The sequence below is a fragment of the Lytechinus variegatus genome, chromosome 10, assembly GCF_018143015.1.
Source record: "Lytechinus variegatus isolate NC3 chromosome 10, Lvar_3.0, whole genome shotgun sequence".
NCBI classification, from domain to species: Eukaryota; Metazoa; Echinodermata; class Echinoidea; order Temnopleuroida; family Toxopneustidae; genus Lytechinus; species Lytechinus variegatus.
In genome coordinates this window covers 29,156,850-29,183,279 of record NC_054749.1, presented here as the reverse complement: position 1 = coordinate 29,183,279, position 26,430 = coordinate 29,156,850, and the positions used below count along the sequence as shown (strand labels likewise).

The window sequence follows — 26,430 nt, the reverse complement described above, 5'->3', positions numbered from 1 at the left end:
CGTAGCGGTTAATTTGAGAATTTCCAGCGGGTGAGTTTACAGTTTTCGATATTATCAATTTAACAGTGTTGACATTGTCTTTTTTAGCCTGGCTTTAGGCGTGTTCTTGTTTCTTACTGTCTGGCTGATATTTAAGCTGAGCTGACCAACCGTCGTCGCGCTGCCGCGACAGCTCGGCCTCAATCAAGATTCTAGCCAGGCCTTGCTACTGCTAGCGCCCCGGCCAAGCCTGGCGCTCGCAGGCCGGCTCTGCACACCTAATCCCACAGCCTAGCCTTAACTAAGCCTAGGCCTATATACGGCCGGGGCGCGTATTTTTTATTTACACCACTGCTCCGCCAAAATATTGAAAAACCCCACAGAAACGGCTCGCGCAAGAGTCTAACACATTGACCACACACGTTTCGAATCGTCGTGCACTGTGACAGCTTGATTTCGTTCACAATAACTTAGTCAATAAAAAAAAAACCTTTTCTGATTTCAATATAATGTATAGCTTTTTTTAAAGCGTTTAGTTTGTTAGGACAATTGTGTAGGAATCGTATGAACATTTTGTTCGTAGTTATTGCACCTCCAGATCATTCAGATGCATGAAACGATAGGGTTCTTAGCTGCAGCTAGACTATAGATTTCTTTTCTTCGTCTAAAATTTTCACTTCTCTGATCTTCAGCACTCACCTGGCTCTCTCTCCATCTCCCTCTAGGTGATTCTCCTTTCTGTTTTGGGGAGAGAGTGGTCTCCGCATTAAGGCTCTCTTGCCTTTTGCTTAACTCAAAATACCTTTATTTTGTCAAGTTGTCATTAAATGAGGCACATTTTGTCTATGAATTTTGTCTGTATAAGCCTATTTATTGCACTCTAGGCGACACCGTAATACTTACCCGTGTTAAGAAACTGGGACTCCACTCACGCGCATTTGGGCCGCCCTAGCTTAGAACTAAGCTTTCTTTCCGTAAAAAAAAATTATTCTTATGATTAAATAAATATTAATTAATACATGAATACTGTTAAATCGGTACTCACCGGTTCTCTTCTTGAATTTTCTGCCAATTTCCCACGCTGCTGGCTGCAATTCCGCGGTAAATTTCGTCGCCATAGAGAGCTGTTCATGCAACGTTATTTATAAATGGAGCGCCCTTTACGAGAGTTGTTAATGCCGCGGAGAAATCGTTCGGCATTTTGGCCTGTGTTCAAGGCGTAGCTGTTCTATTTTTTTTAATAAAATTATGTGTGAGATCGAAATCTCAGCGAGTAAACACTCTTCCAATATGGAAGAGTGTATACTCGCTGTGATATGATCCCGATAGGGAGGCGCAACACCCCCACCCACATGGGCGCAAACCCCAGGGCCGGGGGACATGTCCCCTCACCCAAAATAGTAGGGGGCACATTATGAAATGTCCCCCTACTATTTTTGGTCATGTCGTTCAAATTCGAAATGTATTTTGGAAGAGACGATCTTACTTTTGGCATGCCCCCTTTTTTTTGCTTGTTTGCTTGTCAAATTTCTTTTGGTCAAGATGACCTTCTTTAGAGGGTGATAAACCTTTTTTTGTTTGTTTTTTGCTTGTCAAATTTTCCAGCCCCTGGTCCCCCTACCTTTGGGGAGAGATTTCCGCCCTTGCAAGTAGACATATACTCTTGATATTGTTTGCGAATCTGCACGGGCGTCGATCGAGGGCTGGGGATGAGGAAAAGCGGTGAGACGAGAAAAAAAATAGAACTTAGAAGGGGAAAGGCGACAGAAAAAAAGTGAACGAAAGAAAAATTAATGGAAAATAAAAGGGAAGAGTAAATAGGGAGAAATGTGATGGGTAAAATAAATTATGGGAAAAGAGGACAGAAAAAAAGTGAACGAAAGAAAAATTAATGGAAAATAAAAGGGAGGAGAAAATAGGAGAAATGTGATGGGTAAACAAAATTATGGGGAAAGATTCTGGACGCACTATTCATGTTTTATCATGAAAAGGATAAGTTATTTATCCGCGAGCAGACACTTTTTGATATTGTGATCTGAAACTGGATAATGATTTAAATAGAGAACAATCTGCGTATCTGAATTAACGTGTGTTTTAGATTTCGACCTAGAATTTGGGTATTCTAAGTAACTTTCTTATCATGAAAATCAATAAAGAGAGCGCAAAGCGCGAGCTAAAAATATATGATATAACAAAGGGTGAATTTAAGCTCTGTAATGCAAACACTTTGTGGGAAAATTGTGAATTGTGATGGATCACAGTTAAAAAAGAGCTGATGTATTTTATTTTTATTACTTTGAGTTTTTACATAGGACCGGAACATGCTATGAGGGCATTATGTCATCATATGAAATTGATGACCATCTTCCTATTTCTCTCGCATGGGAGCGCGAAATGTGTTAATTTTATGGCCTGAAAACTGGACATTTAAAGCACTTTGTAATTATGCATAAGAGGCATTATATATCTATCAATGCGAGCAGAAATCGCGAGTCGAAGTTTTTGATAAACTGTCATCAAATTAGTTTGATTTAGAATTAATATTGGGATATACATAACCGACTAATCCAAATGCTATAGCGTGCGGCGCTAGCTGATACGTTTTAACAATCTGACCTGAATAGGGAACTTTTTGAGAACTTTATGGAATACAGGAAAATAATACGTACCTGAAAATTCAAATTTTGCGAGCGCGCAGCGCAAGCAGAAAATGATAATGTTCAGATGATATCACAGACATTTTTACAGAGCACTTTTTAAAAATCAATTTGTAAATGAAACAAAATAATGAAAGTTCAATTTCCCAGCTGAAATATGTTTTGTATAATGACTTCAAAGTTTGATTTTTCAAGCTCCATATTGAGCAAGATATGCAAATACCCTAAAAGACAATAAGGCGCGAAGCGCGAGCGAAAATTTTTTATCCTAACAAATAGATTTAAAAAAAAATTATTTTCAGAGTCTTCCCCTAATGTTATTTCATTTAATCATGTTCCTCCTCTTATGTTTGCCTTTCTTCTTTTTTCCTCTCTTTTCCCTTCCTTTTCTTTTTTCCTTTCTTTTTTTTTCTTTTTTTGCTCCGCCAATAGGGGGGCCCGGGCCCCTCGGCCCCCTGGATCCGCCTATGTTAGCGGTTGTAGGTATAAATCGCGCTCTAACGCTCTAAAACTGTGTTCTTTATCAAAAAGCTGTCTTTCATATTCATTTTGTTCGCAAAAGAATATAAAGTTAATTTCAATCATTGTATATAGTTATCCTGTTTATGATAAAAATACTTAGAAATTGGGTTAGGTTAGGGTTATCAAATTATCAGGGCAGAAAATATATATTTTTTTTCTCATTTTGCGCGTCGAGCTGGCACTATTTGATCTGTGTTATTATGTTTTTGATGACATTCATTGTATTCACAACAATAATTATTAAACATTGCGCACGCGCCGTGCGCCGCATGAATTATGTAGATCAGGTGAATAACTTACCGCTACACACGAGCAGTTGCTCTATATATTCTATGTAATATAATATATAGAGCAACTGCCCATTTTTAATGGTCCATAATATACCCACTTTCTTCTTTTTTTGGAACGAGTATGAATTTATCTACTGATATACTGAATGTACAATAAAAGTCATTATCATGTATTTCTTGGCATTTCATTTACTTTTTTTACCATAATTATATCACACAGCTGTTCGCATAGGCCTACGCCGTCACAAATAACAAAACAAAATCTCACTTTTTTTCTTTTTTGGTGGGGGATAGATTTTCCATACGCATACGTACAATTTTTCAAATTATTTTTTTCTGCTATTTTCATAATAAACTTTAAATGATTTCGCCTTTGCACTATTATTTTTTTAAAGACAAAATTACATCATCATCATATCATCGTCACCAACTTCATTCTCATCTTTATCACCACTACCACCATCATTATTATCATCATCATCATCATCATCACCGCCACCATCACCACCACTATCATCTTCACCAAGATAAATCCTGCTTTTTTTCCTTCCTATTTTCCTCTTTTTAGAGGGCACACCACCACGCCCCCTTACTGGATATCCGCCTCTAACGTTTGTTGTTGTATATAAGTTGGCGGATGCCTCATGAAATGAAATAATATAAAATAAGGAAAGGGAAACTAATTAGAAAAAGGACTGAGGAGAAGAAAAAAGAAAGCCAAACAAACAAGAAAAAACAATATCAAAATTTTGTTGTAAAGTCTTCTACGTCAGTTTAATAATTATGTTTTCAATGAAATGAGAACATAAAAAAATGAAACAAGTAAGATGGGCTATACATCGTAGCAAAGAAATAGAGGGAAGCTCCGAGACAATAAAAAGGGTGAGAAAAAGAAAAGACTTTGAAATACTCACAACACGAGCATAATAAAAAAATTGGAATAAGCAAGGACAAGTAGCTGAGGGACACCCCCCCCCCCCCTCTCTCTAGTTATTTATGTATCAAACTCGCATACACAAGAATTTCTTACTAATCAAAATATTGCGAGCAAAAAGCACGAGCTGACATTTTTTTAAATATTCAAAACTGATAGAGAGACACATTTTAAACAATTCATGAATCATAATAATTATACAACTAGCTTACCAATCGAATCATTCGATTGCGACAAATGATCTGAGAATTAATGCTTTTAGGAATTCATTAAATTAAAGCAAAGTATCTCAACATTAAAATAATTAAGGCGGGCGCAAGGTATCAGCTACTACACCGATAATTTTTTTTTTGACATTTGAAGTATTTTCGGTAATCATGAAAAAGATCGGATATTTCATGAAAGCTCAAATCCCGAAGAGCGGAATATTTTTATTAATTGACTTTTTAAAAAAATGTTCTAAGCCCCATTTAATATTTGATTATAAGTCGATGCATTAAAAGCTGAAAAAATAAAGTATTTTGTGTTCCTCTATCATAATTGTCTTTCTCTTTAACCCTGGTTCTTTTTTTCTGGGGGAAGCATTTTGGTTAAAAAAAGAGAAAAAAGATAATTGCTGGCTTGTGGACGCCCGGTGTGGACGGTGGTAGGGACACCCCCCCCCCCCCCCCGTAGTTACGCCAATATGGGACCAAATGATCCTAAATGTCCGAGGCGAAACTTGTGCAATCAAACGTTATTTCTGAATAAATTAAAGCTTGCGCTGTTCAACTTCAATCTCTTTCAGCTAAATTTGCGATGAACGCTGCGTTATGAAATATATAATTATCAACATCTGGCGAAAAGAATAACCGACCGATCACCTGACGAGAACGCGTATACGTGATCTGCATATCAGGTCCGATCGAGAGTCAGAAGTGAAGGACAACTGCCAAGAAAATCAGGAAAAAGTCGTCAAAATGTAAGTTCCCCTTCATTTCTTTCAATTTTTTGTTAATTATTGAAGCATTAATGTATCATTAAAGCAAAATTTCAACAAAAGCCTCAAATTTAGCTAGTACTTTTGTTGAAATTACAATAAATTTAGATCCACATAAATCTCTAACCCAATTTTAGCACTGATGTCGCCTATGAGGTCCATACATGTAATGTTTGGACCTCATTGGTACTAGGAGTGATTTATTGATATGCACACCTTGATACTTTTGTTTTTCTCTAGCTATTTATTATTAATATCATTATTACTATTATCATTATTATTGATACTATCATTATATCATCATCATTATTAGGCATATACTATTACTATCATTATTATTATCATCATCATTATTTTTATTTGGCAGTTAAGAACTTCTCTCTATATCTCTCTTTTCTTTCTTTCTTTCTTACTTTTTTTCTGTCTCAATTCTTTTTTAAAAGGAAAGTCTATAGGGCCTACCCCAAAATAATTTTTTTTTTCAACAGGACAAGAAAAATCAGATTGACAGAATGAGTCACTGTGAGGGAAATCGGACAATAAGAATGTAATGAATTTTTAATGAACTTAATATCACTATATAGGCAATTGCCAACTTGCCGACATCATATAGGTGCACGACTATCTATTTTATACTACAAAATTTATCTTTTTCCGAAATTTTGATTTCCTCAAAACTTTTTCCAGCTAGGATATCTAGATAATAGATATTTTTCATGTTTCCTTTATTACAGACTTTATAGTTCTAGGTCCTATTTCAAAACCTTGAAAATATGAATTTATGATTCAATATTTATAATGATTATTGAGTGATTAAAGGTATAAAAATATATTAAAGCTCAATATTTTGAGTTCATTCGATAGTTAAAGAAGGCCTATAACAAAGCAATGAAACTTGATTCGAGTCATGTTTGCAAAAGTGATTTATGAATTTTTGCAGTATAACTTATACATTTGTAAACAAAATAAATGGTTAGTGGTGCATCCATCTCGGACTTCATAAAATTGGCAATTTATCTTGTGATTTCCCCATTTTTTCATAATTTTTATTATGATTAAAATTTCACAAATTTCTTTTCTGAGCCGTCCAATTAACTTTCCTCAAATGTTTTTTTAAAGTTTGTTAATCTGATTTTTCTGCTTGGCATGGGTAGACGGCTCGATCTTCTTTTATTCTCCCTCTTGCTTAAGGACCATTTTTTATTTATTTTTTCTTCACAATATAATGTTTTGTTTCCAAATCAATCAATCTCATCTCACCCTTTCTCTATATTCCTTCAAACTCTCCATGCCCTTCCCCTCTCTTTTCGGGCTCTTTTCATTTTTCTCGGTCATTTATCACAGCTACTACTGAACTTTGTCTAAAAGGTGCACTGCCAAGCGTTGCTGCAAATGTATACTTTGAACGTATTTCAAGTTGGGAAAACCTCAGAACAAGACAATACTAGAAGGCTTATACTGTAGGCAAAACTTACCCGCACACTTTCTCTCAGCACTTGGCTCAACATCAATTCACATAGACGATATCTTTTACATATTCATTTTCAATACAAAATCACTTATCAGCTTTGTAACAAACTCATGTGGTTTTATAACCCTTTTCCGTAATATCAACAATAACCCTAAAAAAATAATGTGGTAACGAGATGACTTCAGGTGGTTTTGGATCGGGTTTGGATATCATTCAACTTCATCATACAATATTCTAACCCGAGAATTCCGAGAGCTTTGCTTGAGCGCACAGATTAGACTTGCCCGCGAGCCGTTTCTTTCGTATTTCTCGGAACTTTGGCGGAGCAGTGGTGTAAATAAAAAATACGCGGCCGGGGCGGGGGACCTGGGCCGGGGCCGATTGCACGAAATGTTCTTTCCAAGGACCGTCTTTCGTGTCGCCCATCTTTTATGATACGCTATAAGCGGGGTGTCTGAAATTTATGATAAAGAATAAGATTCGTAAGCTTGCTTTTAAATCAAATTTTGTACAATTTCATGATATATCACATCATTTAACCTTTTTTTTTGTCTCTGGATTACACTAAGAATATGAATTCAATATTTGTAGTCATCTTGTAAGTTCTATTTTGTTCTCAATAATATTTCCTTACATTTTGTACTAGTGTTGTTATCTAGAAAAAAAATCCTGGTCCGAAACCGTCCCGGCAACTTCAAAATTTCCTTATCGGGATCCCGGCTCGTCCCGAATCCCGAAACATATCTCCACGCACAAATGCAATCCAAAGTGTATACCTACATTTCCAGCCTTAAACCATAAACACTGCGTACTGGCGGTGCACCAGACAGTCAAAGCGTAGAACTATTAACTGTTAGCTCCATGGTCAAATGTGCATGCCACCACCGCAAATTGTAAACATTCACTCAAAACGTGGGGAAAATGATGAGACAGTCAAAGCGTGCCACCACCGCAAACTGTAAACATTAATGACCACTGGCATGACCCGAATTATGTTGAGTCGACCCAGCTGCTGATCTGACAGTCCAATAACACACGTGTCGGTGCCACTGATCTGTGGTCGGTGCGCACGTGGTTGACAGTTATAAGCAAATTGCGTAATGTCTTGTCAGTGCGCCTGTGGCCCTAGCTAGCCCGGAATTTTAACTTTCAGTTTCACTCTCTCTCCCTCTCTCGTAACTCTGAACAGTATGATATCACCAAGGAGATATCTCCTTGATATCACTACTACTGAGAAAAGTGAATACTATCTTATCAGAGAAGCTTATTTGGAAATTTACACAAGATTAGTCCCGGCGGCCGGCACTTCGCATCAAAACAACAAACTCGTTTTTTCTTTAATCATGAATTACTTTCGATCGAGAAAACATTATTTGAAGATACTCAGACTATTCACAGTAAAAAAAAATATTTTGAACAACTATTTAAATATTAAGAAACATTGTTTAAGCCAGTCAATATACAACTGTTTTTAAACTATTAAACCAATAGAATTTTTTTAAAACTTTAAACAGTTTGTTTTTAAATATTTTTTGCAATTTCCAACGATATCATTTAAAACTGTTAATATCATTGATAATTTGTTTGATGCATTTAACAACATATTTTTACAACATATAGGGTATGATATGACTTTCAAAACAATGTTGTTTCAAAGTTTAAACAACGCCACTTTAAACATCGCCAATTCTAACAGCGTTTTGGTACAATTTTATAATTTAAGTCGAAATATATCTAGGAGAAATGATTTGACCATAGAGCTATTAACAGCTCCATGATTTGACCGACTGGTTTGCAATTGTAAACATCAAGTCAACAGATGACAGATGGTCCCCAGTCGTGAACGACCAAGCACTTCCCGTAACCCCCCCCCCCTTCTCTCTCTCCCGGCTCTAACCAGCTGAAACATGATGCGCATTCGTCTACATGTAGTTGTTATTTGCAAACCCTTTCGCAAAAAAATACCCCAACAAATACAATCATCACAAAATTAATGGCGACTTTTTTTAAATGACTAAATTTGCAAATACTCATAGATCATCATCGTCAATTGTTAGTAAATTATTTCATGATAAATTCACTAGTCCATACATATCGTAGCAGATTCAACTCGAAAGTATGGGGTAAATGAATGACTCAGTAAAACGAACTGAGGTGAAAGAGGTCTGCACATGAGACTATACAGTAGACGATTGTTGTCTGCGTAGATCTCTCGGAGCCGTGTGCAAAGCTAGATTGCGTGCATGCTCATATGCGATCGACGAGTACAGATTGCGTAATATTTCGAGGTGCATGTGCACACAGCCAGTTGAAACTAAATTGTTCTCTCGTATTTCGTAAGTACAATTACTAATTAGGGAAATATTACAACATGAATTTGGCCATTATTGATTTTATTTTCCTGCCGGGATACGGTCTAAGTTGATTGATCCCGGAACCGTCTCGGAGCCTCAGACCGCCGGGAATTCATCCCGATCCCGGACCGACTGACAACACTATTTTGTACTAAAAATTGCTCAAACTTTGGGGGTTCGGGTCTTCGCTTGTAAATTTTTCCAAATGACTTTCTATTATAATTCCAAAAACAAAATTGATCGTTCGGACACACAACAACTGGGTATACAGAGTCGAGTACTAATCTAGCTCAGACGGTTATATAATATAGTGAGTGATTGTATTACCGACCGGCCTTGTATTACCGAACGCGCGCATCATATGCGTCAGAAAATAATCAAATACACTCAAACCTTTGCAACTTCCTTCCAAAGGGAACTTAAATAGAAAAATGATGACAAATTATCAAAAACACAATTTCGAAGTCTTTATATCCTCAAAACAATAAAATATGGTCAAAATAGCTCATGAGTGACTTTGTTGTTTTCCCAACTTTTCCCATAGAAAACACACGTTCGGTAATACGATACCTTTTCAAGTGACCAAAATATTTCACTTGCGAAGAGGGGTCCAATTGGAAGCTGATGTCGTAAAAATGAAAAAAAAATCGGCAAAATTTCTGCGTATTTATATTTTGTAGGTATTTGTGTATTTATGGTGAAAGTTTGGTGAATTTTATTGGAATAATGTGTTTGATATGATCAAATTCATGAAAAGTGTTCGGTAATACGATCCACTACCATACGGTTAATGTTGTAAGTTAGAGCAATTACGGGATCGGAGTTCGGTTCGGAAGTTTTGCTCCTAAAATCGGAATCGGTTCGGATATCGGATCGGAAGATATTCAAAAACAAAAAAAATCATAAAAATTTGTATGTGGCCGGCGCGTGGACAAATGCGGCACCCTACACTGATGGCAGAATTTGTTTTGATCTCCGACAAAAGCGGAGGAAGAAGATGATGAGTTGTTTTGATCTCCGACATAATCGGGGAAGGAAAATAAGATAATGACGTTCCAGCGCGCGACACTACCGCCGATCAACGATAGGCATCTCCTCTAAAGCATCGTGGTGATGGCGGAGGTAATCGTAAACTCTTAAAGGTCGCATGACCTCCCAAAAAGGACGCATTATTATCCAGAGTTGTTTACCATGATATTCACCTTCTCTACAACATCGTAGTGATGGCGGAGGTAATCGTAAACTCTTAAGCCCGGCTCACACCTTTGCGTTTTTAGCTGCGTATTGCTGCGATAGCCGAACGCAGCCTAAACGCAGCCTTAAGCAGCACGACGCAGCAAAACATTCGGCAGCCCTCACACTGTTGCGTATGGAGCTCGTTATAGCTCGTACATTTTTTCGAAAAATGACCGCTTACGGTCGCTTTAGGTTGCGTTTTACCTCGCTCTAGCTCGCTTTTGCTCGTAGCAGTACGATGCAATACGAAGTTTGCTCGCCACGTTGCGTGTTTATCTCGTTAGCCACTCGTTTGTTGCTCGCTAACCGCTCGCCCTACCTCGTCTCGCCTCGACTCACTGCTCATTCACTCGCTTTATCTCGACTGCTGCTCGTTCCGCGGCGTAACAGTTCGCTCTGCTGCGTACACGTGTGGTCGTATATTGCAGCGGTGATGATCATTTTGTGGTACTAGTCATAATCTTTGACGAATCTACAGGCAAACATCGCTTTGTGAACTATGACTTCTCTGCAAAGCTCTTCTATACAAAAAATTAAGCTTTTGCTTCAGCTGGAAGAGGAAGAGGCCACTGACGATTATGCGCAAGGGGAATTGCTGCTTGAGTTGCATCGACGAAGTCGTATCCGGCCTCGAAGTTGTTGGATTCGGTCTTGGATCTGCAGGAGGAATGAGCAGGGCCATTTCAACCAGCTGATGAGGGAACTAGAAGCTGAAGACCAAGAAGCATTCGCAAACTATTTGAGAATAAGTCCTGCAATGTTCAGTGAGTTAGAACAAAGACTCCATGGGAGACTGGAGAAGCAGGACACCTTCTTCAGGGAAGCTCTTTCACCTGCACTAAAGCTAGCCGTCACCCTTAGACACTTGGCCACTGGGGACAGTTACAAAACGCTCATGTATAGTTTCAGGGTTGCCGATAACACAATTTCACTCATAGTCCGTGAAGTGTGCTCTGCCATCATCGAGGAGTTCTCAGACGAGCTTGTTAGGTGCCCCACCAGTCCTCAAGAATGGAAAACGGTTGCACAGGGCTTCGAAGATCGGTGGAACGCTCCTCACACCATTGGAGCCTTGGACGGCAAACATATTGCCATCCGATGTCCCGCTGATAGTGGCTCCATCTTTTACAACTACAAGGGCTTTTATTCGCTAGTTATGATGGCCTTAGTTGATGCCCAGTACAGGTTCCTGTGGATCGATGTGGGAGCTGAGGGATCTACGTCAGATGCGCAGCTTTTTAACTCTTGCGAACTAAGGCAACGCCTAGAATCGGACACCCTTGGAGTACCCCCTCCAGAGCCCCTGCCAAATGACGACGAGAACACCCCTTACTACATCGTGGCAGACGAGGCATTCCCGTTGAGAACATGGCTGATGAAGCCATATGCTAGAACAGCTATGGCTAGAGAAGAGAGAGTTTTTTAACTACAGGCTCTCTCGGGCTAGGAGAGTGGTCGAGAACGCTTTCGGAATTCTCGCCAATCGATTCCAGTGCCTGCTTTCCACTCTCCGCCAAACCCCTGCGACTGTCAGATTAATCGTTCAAGCATGTGTATGCCTCCACAACCTGATGAGATCTCGATACCCATCCATTCAAAATCCAGCCCTTGACATGGAGGATGCCGAGCACAACCTAGTGCCCGGTTCATGGAGAGGAGAGCAAACACTGGCTGACATAAGACAACCAACTAGAGGTCGCCCGATCACCCAGGCAGCTCAGGCCCAAAGGAATTACATCAAGGCCTACTACAACAGCCCTGCTGGTTCTGTTCCCTGGCAGGAGTCAAAGATTTGAATGAGTCATGCAAATATATGCTCAGGATTTTACCAATGCAATACCTAAAGACGTGTTTAACTAGCTTGAAGACCCAAACATTACCTTGTTAGTTCTTTCGGTGTTGCATATTTAAGAAAAACAGAGAGATAACAATGGAATAACTTTTTACTCCTGGACAGTGATGCAGCAGTGCAGTATCACGAAATCTGTTCTATTGCTACCGACATCTGGACCAACATATGGAAATTTTGGAAATCTCTAGGACTTGTATTCCACAGAAAAGATAAATTCCCTACCGATGTAATATTTTTTTCAATGCTATGTTAGATATTACGATGGTTTATTTTTTTTAAGATTTAGATTAAAGCCAGAGTATAGTCTTGGTAAACCGTGAAAAAATCATACATTTTATAATTGGGCAATTCAATCGGGCTTTACGATCTCTAACAGATCTCTAAAATGTTTTCTTCAAACCCATCAATTTTGGTAATATTAGCCAAAATTATAAAAACTCGGGATGTCCCTGAGATTTTCAGCATAGCGTTATGTACAGAGCTCCCTCTAGCGGCCATTTTGCTGATAATTTGTCATTTACAGCAATCATTTTATCTGTATTAAATTTTGATCTTATTTCCCGGTGTCCGGAGAGAGAATGCTGCATTTTTTCAAAAGATTGATGAGAACATCTTCAATCATACCGAAACTATACTGGGGCTTTAATTAATTTATTCCATTTCTTTTTCAATTTAAAACATACATATCAGTATAATAATAATAACAACAACAACAACAACAATAATGATAATAACAATAATAATATAATAATAATTATTATTATTATATTAATAATAATAAGAAGAAGAAGACAGAAGAAGAAGAAGAAGTAGTAGTAGTAGTAGTAGTAGTAGAGGAAGAAGAAGAAGAAGAAGAAAAAGAAGAAGAAGAAGAAGAAGAAGAAGTAGTAGTAGTAGTAGTAGTAGTAGTAGTAGAAGAAAAAGAAGAAGAAATGCAAATAAATAGGATGTCATATACAAACAGTCTGGACTGAGCTGTAAAGAATATCTGTCAACGATCTCACAAATAGTTTCTTAAGTACTTATAGCATGGTTGGAGAGGCAGCTCTTGCGTGATTTATATGTTTATACGAGATCGAATATACATGTTCTGTTATCATATTCCTCCTATTGCTTTTTGTGTAACAAGTTTGTTCTTTTGGAAACATAACTGATTGCCGGTTGCACAGTTGGATACGATCATTAGCCTATAATTGAGTTTGATGATAAAAATAAAATCGACATTCCTAAACGGCTATATTTTTATTCAAGAGTCATGCTGTCGTGCCGTTGAAGTGCATTTCATATATTATGCAATAAAGAATGAATGAGAGTATGATGAAGATGAATACGAATAATGTTATGATGATGATGATGATGAGCACAGATGTACTCCGCAAAAAGGGGGGGGGAAGCTTTTTCCGAACAACAATACTTCCCCCATCTTTTGCCTCCACGGAGAGAATCGACGCCAATGTGATAATGATGATGATGAAGGTGGTGGTGGTAGTGATGATAATGATGATGATTATGATACTCATGATTATGTTGAATGGAATTATCACTGGATGAAAGGATGTGAATTATTTTATTTCCCCTTTTCGACCTTTGCTAATGACTTTTTGCTCTTAAATGCTAGCAAACTTTTGCTTGTAGGAATTTGTTTTATTTTTTTTTAATACGGCCTTTTCTTAAAGTTGGGTCATGACGTTAATATCAAACTTTGTCCAGAACAGAAATTGTGATTAATTTGTTTTGAGCCATGGTCTGTGATATTATTCTATATTTAATATTCATTGATTAAGTTTAGAGGGTCCAAACAAACAAACATTCTATCAACAATAAGCCACACACACACACCATCATGATGACATAGGTAAACACTCTATAAAATCAAAGCAAGCAGAAAACACTATAAAATGAATTATTGTTCATCTGAACACGTTTTATTCAGAGCAAGTTTGCTTAAAGAAAACTCTTTTGACATCAAATGTGCATGGTCAACATGCTCAACAGTTAAAAACTACAAGGAAAAAAAACAAACACCAACATTAAAACAACCATTTACCTCGAAATGTGGATCAACTTGATATTCTATATAAGTTGTGCCTAGACCACACAGACGTTGATATGTGTAACTTTTGTAATCAAACTCTTCAAATATAATTATTTATCTGAACACACTTATTCAGAGCAAGTCTGATTTAAGAAAACCCATTTGAGATCATACATGCATAGTCAACATGGTCAACACGCAAGCTTATCATGATAATGACTAAAGTGCAAGAAATTCGACCTTCAAATTGGATCAACATGATATTTTGTATGAGCTTTGTCATAACCAGGGAGATGTAGAAATATGTAATAACATGTGGAATTAAACTCTTCAAACATCATTCATAATATATCCGAAAAACACCCTTTCAGATTTTGTTTAAAAAAACTCAGATCTTTCATCATATACATGCGTTGTCAACATGCTTTCTGTCATATATATCACGTATATAAATATATATATATATATGACACAAAACTACAGCGCAGGTATCCGAGTACCAATTCATAGAATCAATCATTGACCTTCCAATTCGAATCAATATAATTGTTGTATGGATTGTGCCAAGACAACAGAGATGTAGAAATATAACAAAATATCAATTATCATCTATGCTCATCTTCCCAAGTGTCACTTCCTATGAACAAATGCAAAATGATTTATATTTTGGTTTTTCAATTCTTTATTTTCAAACAAGTTGTACAAGAAGTAAAACGAAACATATCATTATTCTGAACATCAACTAAATCACGTTGTTATACAACGTGAGAGAAGCATTGAAAGTCTAAAACTGTGACAAAGGAGTGCAACAAAATGAATGGGAAATCTGTGAAGGACATATTCGTGATCTACCACTAAGAAGTAATAGGTGTCAAAGGATCTTGCATAGGGGTGTTTGCCAGGTGACGGAGCAACGATGATTCGTTGCCCAATACAGGAACGTCCGAAAGACGATCCCAGGAAGCTCCTCCGCTGTTAGAAGGACCACTCGCGGAACGACCCACTTCAGCAGAAGATGTGACAACTGGTTGGAGGTTTGCGTAGCTCCGCCCCCTGTCATGCTGAATGAGTGGAGGTTGCATGGAACTGGCTACAACTTGTTGGGATGGTAGTGGTTGAGAAGCTCTTACGACCTTGGATGTTGCGACGTAGTACATTAGGGTGTCGAATTGCCTGCGCACATATTCTTCCCAGAAGTCCGGGTGAATGAAAGGATGCATACTTCCAAGAAAGTTTGCGAAAGCTGTATGGTGGTTCTCAGCGGCCTTGATCAAATCTTCGACCTGTTTGCGGAGCCCTGCTTCCCTCTCTGCTCTTTGAGCCAACCTTTCTACTAGGTGTTCAATATCTGTAGTTGTCGCTTTTCTCTTCTGTTTACTTTTAATTACAAAAGGTGTGCTTGTTGCAGCTGGCTGTTGCCCCTCTCCTTCATGCTCTTCTAGGTCCATGAATTCCTCAGGCATCTCTTCATCCGAATCTTCTGAGACCTGGTCAGTGTTACTTGATTTCTTCTGTTGGTCGGCATCCGTTTGAGATTTTGGCTTCAGCTGAAAATGTAATAAAATAGATGTTAAAGTTAATGTCAGGGTTAAATAGTATAGGCCTGAAGCTCCGTTTACCAGTCAGTTTTAAAACATAAAGTATGAAGGCAGTTGAGATTAGTTACTTTCCTCAAATAACAGAATTCTGGGTATCAAAATTTGATTACAAGAAATACGAGAAGAATACTCACGCCAAGTTGACGGGATTCATGCCGAACGATGTGTGCCTTGAAGAAGGAGAACGTGCTGATGATCCACTTTTCACGAGTCGTCAACTCTTTTGCTCCTGACCCGGATGCCTTCCTCGTGAGTTTCCCGTAGGCACTCCTCATGGAGTGATACCATGTCTTGTAGTCATTCGGGTCTATGCCCATCTCTAGACATTTGTCATGGATCGCCGCTTGTTTCTTTCTGGTGTCTTTGTACAATTTGCACCCTTTATCATAAAACATGGGATTTGCACAGAGCCATTCCCCGAGTTCTTGTTCTTGCTCGTCAGTAAAGTTTACTGCAGCTTTCTTTGACTTCTTCTTGATTTCTTGCTGAACTTCCACGAGTTCGTCATCCCCGGCATCTTCAGCTATTGCCACTCCTGGTGACTCCGGAGCAGGAATGGGGGACAGGCCTCGGGTTGCTGAAGCCTTTGTCATGGATTTTCTAATTTTCGGCATCTTTCTCTCCCGGCCTACGAACTAACTGAATAATAATTCATGAGTGAGGGTTCTCTGTCTAAGGCAGATATCCGCAGTACTGGTTAGCCAAAGCGAGCAGGAACGAGCTAAAATGAGCAGGAACGAGGTAAAACGAGCGAAAGACGAGCTAGACTCGCAGTTAAGATCCAAGACGAACGCAGTGCACCGAGCTACATCCGTAACGGTCCTTGTTGTTGCGAACAGCGTGCGAGGTATAGCGCAACGAGATACGCGTTTATGCGAGCTAAAGCGAGGTAAGTCGAGGTAAATCGAGCCGGTAACGCAGCTTTAGGCAGTGAAACGCAGCTCAAAGTAGCGCTGCGTTGGCCTGCGTTAAGCTGCTCGCTGTTGCTCGTCCTTGCTCGCATCAGCTGGTTGCCACTCGTCTTTGCTCGTATGGATTTTTCTCTTGCGTTCAGTTGCGGAAGTTTGAAAAAAATTCAAACTAGCGAGCTAGAACGCAATGCCTCTACGTTGGTCTGCGTATTGACCTCGTATTAGCTCGTTTAATCGCGTTGTGTTGCGTTTATCTGCGTTCGGGCAATACGCAGCTGAACGCAAGCTAAAAACGCAAAGGTGTGAGCCGGGCTTAAAAGGTCGCATGACCTCCCAAAAAGGACGCATTATTATCCAGAGTTGTTTACCATGATATTCACCTTCTCTACAACATCGTGAGGTAATATTTTATTGTAATCTCATAAAGGTCGCATGACCTCCCGAAAAACACGCATTATTATCAAGAGTTGTTTACGGTGATATTCACCTTCTCTACAACATCGTAGTGATGGCGGAGGTAATCGTAAACTCTTAAAGGTCGCATGACCTCCCGAAAAAGACGCATTTTTATCCAGATTGGTTAACCATGATATTCACCTTCTCTACAACATTCTGAGGTAATTGTAATCTCATAAAGGTCGCATTACCTCCCGAAAAAGACGCATTATTATCAAGAGTTGTTCACCATGATATTTACCTTCTCTACAACATCGTAGTGATAGCGGAGGTAATCGAAAACTCTTAGAGGACGTATAGTCAGATAGTCGTAAATATTACCGCGCATGTCAGCGTGTTCAACTAAATCTTATTTGCCTCCGCTTAAGATCAAAACATAGCGTCTTTTCGTTGTTTTTCTTCCTCCATTTTTGTCGGAGATCAAAACATATTATCACCAATTATCATCATCATCATTTTGTTCTTCCCCGATTATGTCGGAGATCAAAACAAATCATAATCTTCTTCTCCACCTGCCTTTCCGCTAATATCGGAGATAAAAACAAATCATAATTTTCTTCCCCTTTATCTTTTCCTTCCACCGCTTTTGTCTGAGATGTAAACAAATCACCAGCGCATTTTGACGGCAAACATGTCGCCACGTGTTTTTTTTTTGTCTTGTTATGTTTTGGTTTTTCCGATCCGATTTTTTCCCCACTGGTCAAAAATCGGAGTTCGGAAAAATGTAGAAAAAAGGGGAAAATCGGATCGGATCGGGAATTGGAATAAAAATCGGTTACAGCATTACATACGGTTCTAGGGCTAGGCTGCCCGGTTCTACAATATTGATTTCATTTTTAAACAAGAATTCATTAAAAACACGAAAAATATGAAAAGACAGAAAACTTGCCACGATGTTTACGTTGCCATGACGGGGAAAACTTGCCACGATGTTTAAGTCACCATAAACATAGTGGCAAGTTTTCCCAGTCTTTTCATAATATTTTACTTGTTTTCTAAATGAATTCTTGTTTGAAAATGAAATATCACAGAAATTAAGTTGTGTCCCAGGCATTTACATGATTTAGGGCTAGGCCTAGATCTTTTAGAAGGAAAGTAGAAATCTTAGGACGAAAGTTTCCGTTTTTCCGTGGGACGCAATCCCTGGCTCCGTGGAGAGTAAGCATGCGTTATTAAATGATTTTTACTCTCTAGGAGCCTCCTGGCTAAACTAATGCGAGGACGAGGTGCGCTGCCACTAGCCACTTTCTCTCAAACTCACTGTTAATTAAAGTTAAACTAACTTTACGTTAGAAGATAGATCTGTGCATTGACATTGTTGTAGACTATTGTAGGTCTTTTGATTTTTTTTTCGAATCTCAGACTGGGGCCTGTTATAACAGAAAGATCTAACGTTAGATCTCCATGTAGTAGACCCTGTCTAAAGTTCGAATCTTCTGCCAAAATTTGGAAAATATGCACACAAAAAAGTAGATCTATCTTTTAACGTGACATGGTCTATATATAGATATACTACAATTCAAATAGTCTACATGTAGTTCTACCTAAACTGTCTGCCATGTCAGGCAAATATTAATCCTGTCTAGGTGTAGATTAATATCTGGTTAGATTTTTTTCTACATGATCATTAACAGATTGACAGAAATCTACTTGAGTTACATGTACCACCAGATCCATGGCACAGGAACATGAAGATAATGTAACCAGTCTTGAGAATGCCTCCTTTGCACGACTGGCAGCCGAAAAGGAGCAGGAATGGCGCCATCTTCAGGCCTTGCATGCCCAAAGTCTTGAAGATTGTTTAAGAGAAAAGGACAAGACCTTGAAAGAGCAAAAAGAGAAGTTTCAAATGCTCAAAGAAGATTTCAAATTCAATCTGAAGCTCCTTGCAGACAGGGATCAGGAATTAGATCAGTAAGAACTTAAATATCTTTCTTTTTTTCTGTATGAAATTTCAAATCATAATCTCTTTGTAATTTAATTTCTTTTCTTTTTTCATATGCTACAGGGCATATTATTTGTGATATCGCATTGCAATAAACTAGGCAACATGTCTTTTACATTTTACATGTGTCTAGACTCTGAACAAACATCAAAATTGTCTGTAAGTTTGAGAAATGAAATCATGACTTGATGCTTGACCTTTATGCATTGCCTAATTGCATTCCATTGTACTCAGCAGATGACTAAAACGAAAAGAAACATGTGCTATGAGTCCTGAGAATTATCAAACAGTGCTGTAGTTGATAAAGATGGTGCATTTGTAGCTTGATGTTTCCAAATACATTTCGTGTCAGATACTAGTGTTAATACATGTAGTAGATTTTGGGAGAATGGGAGTATTGGCAACTACTGGTAATATTTTTTTCTTTAACGTTTGTTGAAAAGTAAAAAATTATTAGCATGGACATTAATTGGTCAGCATTTGCTACACTGTATAGCCTCGAATCCTTCATTCTAAAGAGTAGCTAGAGATACATATTCTGACTTCAATCAGAACATTTTCAGATGTAAGTTTATTTAGTGAGATTGGTGTGATACTAGCAATTGTTGTGTGATATGATCCTAATTTTGAAGGCTTGAAGTAATGCAAGAGCAGCTTAGAGCCAGGCTGCAATCCAGAGAGGCCGCAGTCAGTGAGTTGAAGATTCAAATCGATGAGCTAAAGACAAGAAGGAGTCAGGACGAAAGGTCAATGGAGGATCTTCAAAGACACTATCAACAGAGGATAAGGGAAAAACAGGCTGAGGTGGAACAATACAAGATGTTAGTATCAAATGATGATTTTTCAGTCACAGATATCTTGAAAATGTCTGCACATATTTGATTTTTTTCTCTTTCTTGGTTGTTTTTCATGTATTGAACAATATCAAATGAAAACATGAATCAAAGTTTAGTATTTCTAAAAGATCTTTCTTTTTATTCAAGGAATGATTTTCTTGGTATCGCATCGCAATTTGCTCCACTTTTTTGAAAGACTGCTGTGCATAGGTCTTTTGTATAGCATATTTTTACATAGGACTTTACAAAATGCTTTTCAAATTTGTAAAGCAATATTATTCACTGTTAATGTTAGCCTATGCCTTTAATTGAATGCCCTCATGTTTCCAATTGCAACCTTCAACATAGTACAAGCTATCAAGTAATAAAATGTTATTTATGCTCAGTTGTAAAGACGCTGAACTGCAGAAAGAGCGGGATGAGGTGGAGGCACTGAGGCGTGATATGAAGAGGAGGATCAGTGAGGTCGAAGAAGAGCTTGATATTCAGCGCAGGGAGATGTCAGCTGGCTTTGATGATGCTTCCAGGAAGAGAGAGAAGGAGTATAGGACCAAGATAGATGAGCTCAGCTCAACAGTGCTATCACATGAAATGAAGGTAAGAAGGTACCAAACTATATCATGGCATGGCTGATGAAGGCTATCAAAGGTTAAGTCCACCCGAATAAGTTCATGTTATCCTTTTGAAGGAAGAATGATCTTAATAGATAGTAAGGGTCACAATTTCAAGGGATTATGGTCCCTGGTCATATTCATGAAAATATTTCCTTCGTATGATAACAGAAGAAACTTTGAAGGATCAATTTCAAACTTGAGTTATCCGTACAGTATGTGAGTGAGAATGATCTGATTACATTTTGGAGACAGAAGGTCAAAGGACAGAAAGGTTATTATTTCAAAATGTTAGAATTTGGGTGCATAGTACATTCATGATCAGGCAATGACAGTGGCAATGATGTTGACTGTGCAGTCAAGAATCAATCTACTTTGAAAATTGCAATTTAGTTAAGTGTGTTTTCTCTGGCAATCACATTTTGAAGGTGCATTCAATGATCTATTATTTTATATTTGTTCTTTTGTCTTCAGGCCAAACTGTTGAGCAAGGAATTGGAGCTGGTGAGAGGGGCGAGTCAACAGACCTCTACAGAACTCAAGAACAGTGATACCAAGATGGATGACCTGAAAAAGAAACTCAAACAGACAGAATGGGAGCTGAGTGACCTCAGAGGTATCAAGGATGCGAGGTAAATTATTTGTTAAACAATGTTGAAGAGCATCAAAGTGTAGAGACATTTATTTATAAATTAGGCTTGCACCCAGTAAGTTAGATTGCCTGTGTGGTCTGACAATATTGGAACCTGTCATTTACTGCTTACCAAGCTTAGTCTCTACCATTAGGTACTTTACAGGTCCACTTACAAAGAAAATACATCAATAACTCTGATTTTATTTGATACATAAGGATTGCATAGGAAGTTTTATTGATTTGGTTTTTGTCTCACCTGCGAAGCAAAGTGAGACTATAGGCGCCGCTTTTCCGACGACGGCGGCGGCGTCAACATCAAATCTTAACCTGAAGTTAAGTTTTTGAAATGACATCATAACTTAGAAAGTATATGGACCTAGTTCATGAAACTTGGCCATAAGGTTAATCAAGTATTACTGAATATCCAAGTAGAGATTCATGTCACATGACCAAGGTCAAAGGTCATTTAGGGTCAATGAACTTAGACCATGTTGGAGGAATCAACATCGAAATCTTAACCTGTGGTTAAGTTTTTAAAATGTCATCATAACTTAGAAAATATATGGACCTAGTTCATGAAACTTGAACATAAGGTTAATCAAGTATCACTGAACATCCTGCATGAGTTTCACATCACATGACCAAGGTCAAAGGTCATTTAGGGTCAATGAACTTTGGCCGAATTGGGGATATCTGTTGAATTCCCATAATAACTTTGAAAGTTTATGGATCTGATTCATGAAACTTGGACATAATAGTAATCAAGCATCACTCAAAATTTTGTGCAAGTTTCAGGTCTCATGATTAAGGTCAAAGGTCATTTAGGGTCAATGAACTTTGGCCGAATCGGGGGTATCTGTTGAATTACCATCATAACTTTGAAAGTTTATTGGTCTAGTTCATTAAACTTGGACATTAGAGTAATCAGGTATCACTGAACATCCTGTGCACGTTTCAGGTCACATGACCAAGGTCAAAGGTCAATGAACTTTGACCGAATTGGGTGTATCTGTTGAATTACCATCATAACTTTGAAAGTTTATGGATCTGATTCATGAAACTTGTACATAAGAGTAATCAAGTATCACTGAACATCCTGTTCGAGTTTCAGGTCACATGATCAAGGTCAAAGGTCATGTAAGGTCAATGAAATTTGGCCATGTTGGGGTTTTTTGTTGAATAACCATCATATCTCTGTAAGTTTATTGGTCTAGTTCATAAAAAGTGGACATAAGAGTAACCATGTATCACTGAACATCTTGTGCGAGTTAGAGTAGTATTCATAGTCAGCACTGCTGCTACGTTGAACCGCGTGATGCAGGTGAGACGGCCAGAGGCATTCCACTTGTTATTGATATGAAATAGACGTTACAGCGGAATATGAAAGGACCATATTGGAAGTAACTTTACTCTAAAATGGTTCCTACCACCCATTGGGTGTTTCATAAAGCTGTTTGTAAAGTTACACAAAACTTTACGTACGACTGGAACAAGATCTTAGGTGCTAAATCAGCTACATGGAGATATATAGTCTGGCACAGAAAGGGTCACCAGTCATGCCTAAAGTCTTAGAACAGCTTAATGAAACTGCCCCCAGGAATCATTCTTTAAATGTATCAAGCACTAAAAACTCGTATCAGAGGTAAGTGTGGGGGATGTGCCTTTGAATGACTAAAGAGTTGCAGTTTCATACAATTTGGTGTACACTATTAAAAAATTATTTATTATTGCTTGTAATATCATGACAAAACGTTACTTATTATTGCTATGTTGCTTTTTTCATCTTGTCAAAAACACTGCCTAGCTTCTTTTGCCAGGCCCAATTTTACAAATTATGTTAATATCAGTTATTAGTTGAGGTTAGCATTATTTCTATTTAATGTTTCTTTCATTGTACTTTGATTGAAGTTGTGCATTTTTGATGTAATGTTTACTGAATTGTGGAAAACAAAAATGAATTGAATTGATAATGCGTCCCAGTCAATTCAAGTCAAGGATTTTACTTTAATTGTCAATAAATGTATTATTCCTTCTATTCTGTTTGTTTGTTGTTGTTTTTGTGGAGTGCATTTGTTTGGAATTTTCTCATCATGTGGTGAAAAGAACTTCATATAAATACTCCTCACAAACTGTAAACTCAACTGAAAAATCAGTTTAAAATCTATTTACAGAATTACTGAGCTTGAGTCACAATTGCTACATGCAAAGCAAGCAGTAGAGAGGGCCGAGGAGGAATTCAACAGAAAGTAAGTCAACAATTCATCATCGTCATCATGGTAATATATGATAATAATAGTAATAACAATGATAATGATGATGATGGTGGCAGTGGTGATGATGATGGTGGCAGTGGTGATGATGATGAGGAGGAGGAGGATGGTGGTGGTGTTGGTGGTGATGATGATGATGATGATGATGATGATAGTAATATTAATAATAAAAATTATATTGATAATAATAATATTTCTTTAGTATTTATTCCATGAAACATACAAGATTCAAATTCAAGATTCATATGATGGGTCCATGAATACAGGCATACAAAGAAATTTAGAAAATACAATAGAAAATGACACTTTCTGCCTATTTTAATACCCCTTCAAATTCAGAATTATTAGTAAAATTTCTGTGCCTTGTTAATCCCCACCCCACCCATTCTTTACTTTGTACTTAATGTGGATTCAGGTTTCTTCATAAGACTTGATTTAAAATGTTTTGTGGAATTCAAATTTTTAATATCTGATGGGGATATTGTTCCAATATCTACTTGTGTTTGGCCCAAAGCTTTTCAAATAAGCCTTCATTCTACAATGTACTGGTACTTAACAATTTGCATTATCTCTCACTTAATTTATCAACTCATATAAGTGTATGTGTATGATTTCAATTTAAATAGCAACATTAAACTCTGGTGAACTTTCCCACCTGATATAAACCACTAAGATGTCTTTATGCAAAATATTACTGCTGTAGTAACCAAACTTTGTATTTCAAAAAGTTTTTAAAAAGAGAGTGAAAAATCATAGCTGACTTAACTCTGTGTCCAGTTAGATAGTTTGACCTGTGATGTAGAGTAGGGGCGTATTAATTTTTAGATGGAGAATTAGGAGATGGAGAGAATATTGTTTGATCGTTTTGGTCATTTTCTCATAGAAACATAAAAGTGACTTATTGATATGTTATTTTATCCCCTCTATGTCAGACATAAGGAGCTGGACAGATATGCCAGGGAGAAGGAGACTGCCATGCTTGGGATGAAGGAGTCCCAGATGGAGACAGAGAGAAAGCTCCAGGAGGAGATCAGGAGGCTAGAAGGAGCCCTAGAGGCCAAAGAGGTGGAGATGAGGAGGGAGACATGGGAGCATCAGGATGCACTGAAAGATAAAGAGATGCTTATTGAAAAGTGAGTTTAAAAAATCATGTCTGAGGTGGCTAAATTTGCTCAACCTAACCTGTATTTGATCACCTAAATACTTTCATTCCGACACCTAGGGATGTAGTCAAGACTGGTACTGCTGAGTCAGCGAGACCATTGGAGATTTACTTTTCCCCCAAGGCCAATAAAATGAGAACTCATGGTCGGCCTAGACTACGTCCTTGCCAAGAGCTTTCTGCTCACATTCATGTTATCATCATATTCAACCATGGTAACACATTAACCAGCAAAGTTGGCCATTTTGACAGAAAAAAAAATATCTTGCATACTAATTTAACATGTATTTTTCAAGTACTGACTATCATGGCAAGATTCCTTTGTTTATACATGTACAAGTATAAAAGCTTTGTTTAATTCAAGCATTTCAGTATCCATCAATTTGACCATTTCTACCATAAATATTAAGTGAGGTGATTTTTTTTCTATTAAAGTGCCCTATTGTAGATGACATTTATTGATATTGTCATCAGCATTGTTTGAGGTATTTAAGGTCAAGTATAAAGTAGGTTAAATGTTGAATAGCAACAAGATACATATTGAATGTGAACAAGGGGAAAGGCTTCATTATTCCAGATAACTTTTTTTTATTTTACAGACATCAACAAGAGTCCAGAGAGCTAAGAAACCAGCTTGATGGCCAGATATCCAAAGTATCTAAGGACTTGGTATCAAAAGACCTCGTGATTGAGTCTCTGCGAGACCGTGAGGGAAAACTCAGAGCTGAACTAGAATGCCGCAAACAGGACATTGAAAGGTACCTTCATGCAATAAATTTGCATACAAACAAAAACATATGGCCCCGGCCAATAAATTCAAGCAAGAAAATTCAGAAATCCTGCTCGGTACTATTATTTCCATAGCTGTATTTGGTTGATTGAAGTTTCAGAAATATAGTAGCATGTGTACATGGAATATAAAATAAAAGACCTTTAAGTGGTTGATATTCATAGTCTGGTGACGCTTTCTTATGTATTTCTTTATCTTAGCGGTCCACTGGTCTTCGCCAAAAAATTTGTGGGTTGTTACCAGTCAAAAAACAAACAAAATAACTCAGCCCTAACTGCAAATGTGAAGGCACTTGAAAAGTAGTTCTTTGCAGAGAATTAGTGTTTGGATGATATTCTTCTGAATTATATAATTCTGATAATTTGATGGCTTGCAATAGTTATTTCCATATCTCCACCAACTATACTATCTCTCCAAGATACCAGAAGGAGCTTGTCGTGGCTGCAGAGAAGGAGCAAAACATGGAGCGTACAAAGGCACAGCTGGAGCTGGATTGGCAAAGGAGATATGAAGATGCAGAGAGGAACCAGTATGCTAAATCTGAAGATCTGATTGATAAGCTTACAAAGTCTAGAGATCAAGTGAGCATAGTTGTTTTTTTCTTTTTTTGCAGGGGGGTCTTCTTACACGGGCACTCTTAGAAATTCATATTTGTGTCATAAAGATGGAAGGATTCTTGCATATTTTTGAATTTGTAGTTGTTTGCAATTTGAAAGTGATACCTATCTGAAAAAAAAAAACCAACTCGCATTATAAGGATGGGTGAGGAGTAGGGCAGTCAATACGCAATTCCATCCCCCCCCTTCTCTCTCTTTTGTTCTCTGTCTCTTTTTCTTTTGCTCATTATTTTGCTCTCCAACTTGGATATGGAGACTACGGTGCATCTAATATTATGTCCAAACCTTTCT

General features: G+C 37.8%; 2 protein-coding genes across 2 annotated transcripts in view; both read left to right on the top strand.

Moving 5' to 3' along the window:
* Positions 1-26,430, top strand: part of LOC121422367 (coiled-coil domain-containing protein 57-like) — a 35,366-nt gene continuing 8,936 nt past the window's right edge. The window contains exons 1-9 of the mRNA XM_041617365.1: positions 1-30; positions 18,909-19,188; positions 19,852-20,040; positions 20,442-20,652; positions 21,141-21,298; positions 23,472-23,546; positions 24,503-24,703; positions 25,332-25,490; positions 25,941-26,103. Of these exons, the coding sequence (XP_041473299.1) occupies positions 18,950-19,188; positions 19,852-20,040; positions 20,442-20,652; positions 21,141-21,298; positions 23,472-23,546; positions 24,503-24,703; positions 25,332-25,490; positions 25,941-26,103 (1,395 nt within the window). The 5' untranslated portion in view covers positions 1-30; positions 18,909-18,949. The remainder of the gene's footprint in view (positions 31-18,908; positions 19,189-19,851; positions 20,041-20,441; positions 20,653-21,140; positions 21,299-23,471; positions 23,547-24,502; positions 24,704-25,331; positions 25,491-25,940; positions 26,104-26,430) is intronic.
* On the top strand, positions 10,436-12,802 carry LOC121422368 (protein ALP1-like). Its single transcript, XM_041617366.1, has one exon. The coding sequence runs from the start codon at positions 10,922-10,924 to the stop codon at positions 11,846-11,848; it is 927 nt and encodes a 308-aa protein (XP_041473300.1). The 5' UTR covers positions 10,436-10,921; the 3' UTR covers positions 11,849-12,802.